At 44.6% G+C, this 8804-nt stretch overlaps 1 protein-coding gene across 1 annotated transcript; it reads right to left on the reverse strand.

Annotated features, from left to right (window-relative positions):
• Positions 1-239: 239 nt before the first annotated feature.
• LOC113928375 (olfactory receptor 2M2-like) lies at positions 240-1201 on the reverse strand. Its single transcript, XM_027604220.2, is given in 3 exon segments — positions 240-685; positions 688-1032; positions 1195-1201. Coding segments are annotated over 3 exon segments (798 nt in total).
• Between the last annotated feature and the right edge of the window lie 7603 nt (positions 1202-8804).

The following is an 8804-nucleotide window of genomic DNA, read 5'->3' on the forward strand; positions in this document are numbered from 1 at the left end:
AAACCATGGAAATTTTGGTGCTCAATGTGGGGAAAGATTCACTATGTAGCTGGTCATGTACCATCTTTTACCCTGCCATCTTCCGTCCAAATGGTTTTCTGATTACTCAGCTCACAGGCTTGCCCCAACCAGCCAGAGAGGCCCAATGAGTACAGAAGGAGAAGAGGAGCCACAAGAAAACCTGAGTTTGCAGAGGAAGGGGCAGACCAAGACAGGAAGCTTCAGAAGGGCAAGTATGCCTACACTCCCCATCTCTCCAGCACCTTCTTCAGGGCCCTGGTTACCTCCCTGTTCCTCAGGCTGTAAATGAGTGGGTTGAACATTGGAGTGAGGATGGTGTAGAAGATGGAGGTGCCTTGGTCTCCCACTGGTGTCCTACTGGAGGCCCGCTGCATGTAGCTAAACAAGGTTCCTCCATGGTATAGGCCCACCACAGCCAAGTGGGTGGAGCAAGTGGTCAGAGCCTTCTGTTTCCCCTCTATGGAGGGCATCGTAATGACAGCTGTGAGGATCCGGGTATAGGAAGCCACAGTGACCACAAGGGGCAGCAGCAGCATGACCACACAGCAAGCATAGATGAGATCCTCAAAGAGTGAAGTGTCAGCACAGGAGAGACGCAGCAGGGCAGGGACCTCACAGAAGAAGTGATCCACTTCCAGAGAGCCACAGTAGGGGAAACTAAAGACACCCCAGCCATCCAGGATGCCAGGGCCAGGAGAGTGCAAGCCTTCCAGTTAATGAGCAAAGGGTACCGCAGGGGGTGGCAGACTGCCACATACCGGTCATAGGCCATGACTGCCAAGAGGAAGCACTCTGCTCCTGTTACCATGACCACTAGGAAGATCTGAGTGGCACAGGCATCCCAAGAGATGGATTTACGGCCTGACAGAAGATTGACTGCCATCTTGGGCACCACTGTGCTCATCATGATCATGTCCATGATGGAGAGCTGACTCAGGAAAAAGTACATCGGGGTGTGCAGGTGCCTGTTGGCCTGGATGAGCAGGAGGAAGAGGATGTTGCCAAGTAAGACTACAGCAGAGGCCAAAAGGACAAGGGAAAAAAGGAATAAGTCATATGTTGAGTAGCTGAACAGGCCAAAAAAGATGAAATCTGATAAGGAGGTGTGGTTTCAGAGCTGCATGGCTGAGACCTTGAGAACAAACAAAGAAGCAAACAAATGAAACTACTAACCTGACATCTCCAAATACCCATCTCCTGTTTCTTCTAAATGACAGAGCCCAGCCCTCTGACATGGACCCACCCTTTCCTCCTGCAGTGACAATCCTATCTTTTTTCAGCTGCCCTCAGAAAGTTGCCAGTAAGACTTTGATCCTTACTTCGCTAAGACACCAGGGAGCCAGAGAATACAAGGGATAGAGAGAAGGGGGGTAAATGGAAGGTGAATAGCTGTAGAAGTAGGACAGAGATTTAAGAGGGGAGGTGAATTATTGAGGAACAAGAAAAAGAAAGGAGAGAAAGGGGGTGAGCGATGTAAGGACAAATGCAAATTTTATTTTTATTTATTTATTTATTTATTTGAGAGAGAGAGAATGAGAGAGAGAGAGCACATGAAAGGGGGGAGGGTCAGAGGGAGAAGCAGACTCCCTGACGAGAAGGGAGCCTGATGTGGGACTCGACCCAGGGACGCCGGGATCATGACCTGAGCTGAAGGCAGTCGCTAAACCAACTGAGCCACCCAGGAGCCCCAAATGCAAATTTTAAAAAAGAGAAGTGACACTCTCCTCCTTTCTCAGAGCATTTGCTTTAGAAAACTTATCATTGTAAGCTCCTTGTTGCTCCTAGGTGTTTAAACCTTTTAAAGGTTAAGTAAGCCTCTTGCCAGTGCTCTGACCCAGAAATGTCTTTCTCAAGGACTTGGGATCCATCTCTTGGAAATGTAATCATCAAGGAAGGTAGCGCCCTTATCTCCCAGGCTCTGTGGCAGAGGGGGACCCTAACTTCAACAGGCACTGAAGTGGCACTCTAAGTGGCAAAACTACCTCTTGCCATAAACTGTGAAAAGTTTTCTCCCCCCTTTGGATAAAGCCAATTAACTAAAGGAGATTGCCACCCCCATTACCTGGTGAATGATCTGAGTGTGACAAATGGTCCTGTCAAATCCTCTTACTTGAAGCCAAGTTCTTGTTTATCTCAAAAGCATATATGTAATGGGTTGTCACTGCCTGACTATAAAAAGTTGACATTCCTTCTGTTTTGCCGGCTCCCAGCAGGTAGAATGTGATGCACCTCACCCTTTGGTTTAATACTTGCTCAAAAATAAAACTGTTGGGTGCCTGGATGACTCTCAGTTCAGCATCTGCCTTTGGCTCAGGTCATGATCTCATTGTCCTGGGACCAAGCCCTGCATTAGGCTCCCTGCTCAGCCGGGAGTCTTCTCTCCCTCTCCCTCTGCCACTCCACTCCACTCCAGTTGTGCTTTCACTAACACTCTCTCTCAAATAAATACATAAAATCTTTAAATAAATAAATAAAACTGTTTCCTCTCTCTGGTGACTTTGTGGAGAGGTTTTCTAAGTTAGGAGGAGATTTTGATTTTATTTGTTTCGTTTTTTTCATTCTTTTTTGTTTCTATTTAGATTTTAATGAAGTTTACCCAATGCAGGTACTGCAACAGAGCTAAATGTTGTTGCTAAATGCATCATGAGAATTCTCATGATGCCTCTCAGGACATATCTCAACCATTCACCACTCTACTACTTGGACAATAAAGTGGACTAATCCAGACTAGAGAGTGGATAAACGATGATAATTTTGCCCAAGAAAAGTAGGATTACCATCTGACTGGTCTCTGATGTCAAGAAACTTTGTCTCTTGACAGCAAGGAGGTATATTTGTGTGCAGTCTGACTCTCTAGGTTGAAACCTGAAGTTGGACGAACTTCTCCCACTTCCCGGTCACTTTTAGTCTCTCAATTGTCAGGCCTTCCCTCACCCGCTTCAGACTTCCCAACCCCATTCAGCTCACCAGACTTCAGCCTCTGCTCCACCCTGTGAATCTCAGCAGAGACGGGCCAGACCCAAGAAGCATGCAAAGGTTTAATCCTCAGGACAATGTGTGAGCAAACGGTGGCCTGGGAAAGGCTCTTACACACACCTTGTCCCAACTCCAAGGCCCCAAAGACGAATTTATGGAGCTAACTGCCCAAGATATTCTCCTGTTTCTCATAAAACTGATGATGAGCTCATGCCCCAGGTTTATATCTTTATTGCAGAAAAGATGTCTCAGGGCACCCTACCCAGCTCATAATGAGCTGAGGGAATAGAAGCTCCACACCAAGGAAGAAGCAAAAATTAATGAGTTGAATTCAGGACAAAATTCATTCCCCATAGCCCTGATTCTGAAAAACACCCCAGATTGCACCTATCCCAGGGCACCCATGGGTTATCCCCTGACATATCCACCCACACTTCTCTCAGAGTCTTTACCCTTACCTACCCATGGGGCTGGGAGAGAACATGATCACCACAGAGGATAACAACTGAATATCTAAACTACCATCTGGGGGGCGCCTGGGGGGGCTCAGTCGTTAAGCATCTGCCTTCAGTTCAGGTCATGATCCCAGGGTCCTGGAATCGAACCCCACATTGGGCTCCCTGCTAGACTGGAAGCCTGCTTCTCCCTCTCCCACTTCCCCTGCTTGTGTTCCTTCTCTTGCTGTGTCTCTCTCTGTCAAAGAAATAAATAAAATCTTTAAAAAGATAAAAATTAAACTACAATCTGGGAGTTTCATCATGGAAGACAGGAAGTGGAGCCTGGCCAGTAATTTTGTGAAACTTGTACACAACTGATGTCTTATACTTTTTTGTACTCAATTCTTATTTATTCCTCATTCAACAAATAATTACTGAGCACTGTGAAAATAAAAGAAGATCACCCAGATGAGTAAAGAAAAGGCTATTTATTCAAAGCTTGCTGTAGCAAGGCAGTCAGCCACTCAACTTGTGTTTTGGCTGAGTCTCGGTGGCAGATAGGGGAGTGGGAAAGCTTTAGAGTAGGAAAAAGAGAAGCTTCAGGTTTGCTCTGCTTGGGGGTGTTGGCATGGGGAAGCTGGAGGTAGGCTAACTGAAAGCAGGGGGATTGGTTTGGTGTCTGTATTTGGATTTCTCTGGCTTGTCCTAAATTGCAAGAAGGAAAAAATATAGGAAAGCTGTCTGTTATTAACCAAAATTGTTAATTTGTGGACTATCGCTACAGAAATTATTGTTTAGCTTCCTAGATTGTTACTAAACTTAGCGATTCGACTTCTTCCAAGTTGGACTGGTGGCAACTGGCTTCCTGAACTGTTTATCATAAGTAAGGTGGTTGGTTTCTGGTCAGATTGCTGCAGTTTATGGGTCAGAGTTGTATTTTTGCACCATGATCCATCCATGGTCTGTCTGCTCTTTAGTCTCTCAGTCCCTATAAATGTGACTGACTGACTTCGCATCCTTGGAAGTAGGAACTTGGAATCAACATTATTGAGGAGTATCTAGTGGGTGGATATTTTGCCCTGGAAAAGCCTGAGAAGCATTGATAGGACGATTAGATGACCCCAGACTATTATCTCAATTAACACGTTGTTAAATGGTGCCCTTGGCTGTCTTTCAATTCTCCTCTATGTCTTCTGAGAGAGGAATCAGAGGAAAGAGCTCAGATTCATCCTTGAGATGAATCTCCCTGATGTGCTGTGCTGTCCATTTTACCCACTTTCCTTAGGCAATCAGTAAATGGCTTCTCAGCTACCTTGCTCTGCTTTGAGGTCTCAAGTTGGCATAGGGTTGTGTTGCTCATTTTCCGCTCACTCTTACTTCCAGTGGGGGAGGATCTGGCTCAAAGAGGTTGGCTCATTCAACATCGAGTTCATCTGATAGACCAACTCATAGGTGAAATCTAAACCCAAGAAGATGGAAGGAATTCCAGGCCTGCGCTGGGGACTAAACATCTGTGGCCTTTCTGTGCACTTTGAGAAAGTTTACAGCATCCCATCAAGGATGAGGTTGGCTTATGGGAGGCAAGATATAAAATGCCAGAGTTCACCAATTTTCTCTTTCCTTTTCAACCTTGTTATCACTTATATATCCCAGGAAAGTGTTCAGAATCATGCAAAATAATGCATCTCTCTGTGCTTTTCTCTCTCCCTTGGCTGTGAAACGGGCCTTCGTCTTTTCAAAATTAAGTTTTTATTCTTTCTTAGTTTTGCTCATCTTTCTACTTTTCTCTCCCAATTCTCTTAATATCTATTAAGTTATTAATATCAGTAGAACAGAAGATAGTTCTACACATCCCAATCATCACCAATTGTCTTAATTTGGCATAGCTGGTGCTAATCATCTAGGCAAGTATTATATTTGAGAGGTGACCCAGAAAGTATGTAGAGAAAAGTGGGGAGTTACACATGAATGGTAAAGGCTGATACAGGGTCATTATTATGGACAAGTGGAGCTCAGTCCTGTGGAGACTTCAGGGAGCATGCAGGACATGCTTGCAAGTTGTTCAGAGAGCCCAACTCAAGAGACACGTAAGCTGGGTCATTCCTCTACCAACAGCTGGGTGAAGAGGTTGTAGGCTGCACTCAAGCATATCAATACCCCAGCACCACTGGCTAACTCCACATCCTGTCCAGAGAAGGCATTCAGGCATGGAGTCAAGGAGTTTGTAGCAAGATTTGTTGTTGTACAAAGCAACCATGAATGCCTAGACCTAATGGGTGGGGCATTAAGAGCACGGCATACAACTCTGGACCTGAATCCGTTTTTTAAAAAAAGTTTTTCAATTTAAGTTAGCTAACATACCGTGTAACATTATTTTCGGATAACAATATAGGAATTCAAGAGGAAAAGGCAGTGGAAGAGTAGGGGACCCTATTCCAACTGCTTTCCAGAATTTAGCTGGATATTTACCAGACCACTCTGAACACCCATGAAATCAGCCTGAGGTGTAAGAAGATAGATCTGGATCTCTACAAACAGAACAACGCAGGCAGTTGGTTTCGAGGTATGAAGTGGGGAGTCATGATTCCGTGGGCACATACTGGAAGATAAACAGAAGGGGGAGAGAGCTGTGGGGATCCTGCACTGCTGGTGAGGGATAGACTCCCGGGCTGGGGACAGAGCTGGGGACCGGGCACAGACTCACAGACTAGTAGTGGCAGGGAAAGGACTTTAGGGCAGCGCCCCCACCCGGACTGAAACCCGGAGCGGCGGGGCTGTGTGTATGAACTGGAGGTGGCTTGCATATTTAGAAGCACAATGGACGGAAGCATGCCCCGACCTGGAGGTGAAGACTGGGAGTGCAGCTGAGCGGACCACAACCCAGGAAACTGCAGTTTATAGACACAGACAGAAACGGAGTTAGTGCGGCCTGGAGAGCTCACTGAAGAACAGACTGCGATCTCTCCGCTCTGAGGGAGAGGGTTGGAAATGATCTCTTCTGCTTTGACTATCGGAAGAGAGGTGGAAAGCTGCCAGGAGAGCCGCCAGAAAAAAAAAAAAGCCCCCAAAAACAGTTTTCACTAAGCCCATTCCCCCCATACAGGGGGCAGAGCAACTCTGCCCAAACAGGGTTGCCTGAGTAATAATGTGGCAGGTCCCTTCCCTAGAAGACAGGCTGGGAGAACGAGAGGGCAACAACCCTAAGGTCCCTATAAAACAGGTGCAACTTGCTTGGGTTGGTCAATAAGTTGGAGTCTATACATTACTTCAACCACACTTCAACAGAATGACTAGGAGGAGGAACAACCAAAATAGGAAAGACTCAGAGATTGTGAATTCTGCCACAGATTTACAAAAGGATATAGATATAACCGAGGTGAAGAAGGTGGAATTCAGGCTAGCAATTGTGAAGACAATAGCTAGAATGGAGAAATCGATTAATGGCAACATAGAGTCTTTAAGGGCAGAATGAAAGCCGAACTGGCAGAAATTAAAAATGTTATCAATGAAATCCAATCTAATCTAGATAATCTAACAGGGTAAACGAAGCAGAATGAATTAGCAATCTAGAAGACCATTTAATAGACAAGAAGGAAAAAGAGGAGGCCAAGGGAAAACAAAGCAAAATCCATGAAAATAGAATCAGAGAAATAAGTGACACCATGAAAGGTTCCAATGTCAAAAGTATTGGGATCCCTGAGGGGGTAGAGAGAGAGAGGACTAGAAGATATATTTGAGCAAATAGTAGCTGAGAACTTCCCTAATCTGGGGAATCACACAAACATTCATGTCCTAAAGGCAGAGAGGCCCCTCTCAAGATCAAGGAAAACAGGTCAACACCCCGGCATGTAATAGTAAAACGTACAAATCTTAGAACCAAGGAAACCATCTTAAAGGCAGTTAGGGGGAATAGATTCCTTCCGTATGGAGGGAGGACCATTAGAATAACGTCAGACCTATCCACAGAGACCTGACAAGCCAGAGAGACCTGGCAAGACATATTCAAGGTACTAAATGAGAAAAACATGCAGCCAAGAATACTTTATGCAGCAAGGCTGTCATTTAGAATGGATGGAGAGATGCAGAGCTTCCAAGACCGGCAGAAACTGAGAGATTTTCTGACCACCAAGCCGGCCCTGCAAGAAATATTAAGGGGGGGGGTGTATAAAAGGAGAAAAACCCCAAGAGTGATCTACAACAGAAATTTACAGGGACAATCTATAAAAATAACGTCTTCACAGGCAACATGATGACAATTAATTTATATCTTGCTTTTTTTTAAGATTTTATTTATATATTTGACAGACAGAGAAAGATAGTGAGAGCAGGAACACAAGCAGGGGGAGTGGGAGAAAGAGAAGCAGGCCTCCTGCCGAACAGAGAGACCAATATGGGACTAGATCCCAGGACGCTAGGATCATGACCTGAGCCAAAGGCAGACACTCAACGACTGAGCCACCCAGGCGCCCAATTCATATCTTTCAATAATCACTCTCAACGTGAATGGCCTAAATACTCCCATAAAATGGCACAGGGTTGCAGATTGAATAAAAAGAGAGGACCCATCCATATGCTGTCTACAAGAGACTCATTTGAACCTAAAGACACATCCGGACTGAAAGTGAAGGGATGGAGATCCATCTTCCATGCCAACGGACCTCAAAAGAAAGCTGGGGTAGAAATTCTTCGACAGATTTTAAACTAAAGTCTTTTATTAGAGACACAGAAGGACACTATATCATTCTTCAAGGGTCTATCCAACAAGAAGATCTAACAATTGTAAATATCTATGCCCCCAACATGGGGGCAGTCATCTACATAAGCCAACTGTTAACAAAAATAATCATATTGATAACAATATGTTAATTATAGGAGATTTCAATACTCGACTCTCAGCAATAGACATATCATCTAAACAGAAAATCAACAAAGAAACAAGAGCTCTGAATGACACCCTGGATCAGATGGACCTTATAGGTATATACAGAACATTCCACCCTAAAACAACAGAATACTCATTCTTCTCTAGCGCACATGGAACTTTCTCCAGAATAGACAACATACTGGGTAAATCAGGTCTCAACCGATACCAAAAGATTGAGATTATTCCCAGCATCATCTCAGACCATAATGCTTTAAAACTGTATCTCAATCACAGGAAAAAATTTGGCAGAAATTCAAACACTTGGAAGCTAAAGACCACTCTGCTCAAGTATGTTTGGGTCAACCAGGAAATCAAAGAAGAACGTAAACAATTCATGGAAATCAATGAGAATGAAAACAAGTAAATAGCTATGCCCCCAACAGGGAGAGCCAGTTATATAAGGCAATTAATAACAAAAGCAAAGAAACACTTTGACAATACAATAA

The sequence above is a fragment of the Zalophus californianus genome, chromosome 5 (genome assembly GCF_009762305.2).
Source record: "Zalophus californianus isolate mZalCal1 chromosome 5, mZalCal1.pri.v2, whole genome shotgun sequence".
Classification (NCBI taxonomy): Eukaryota; Metazoa; Chordata; class Mammalia; order Carnivora; family Otariidae; genus Zalophus; species Zalophus californianus.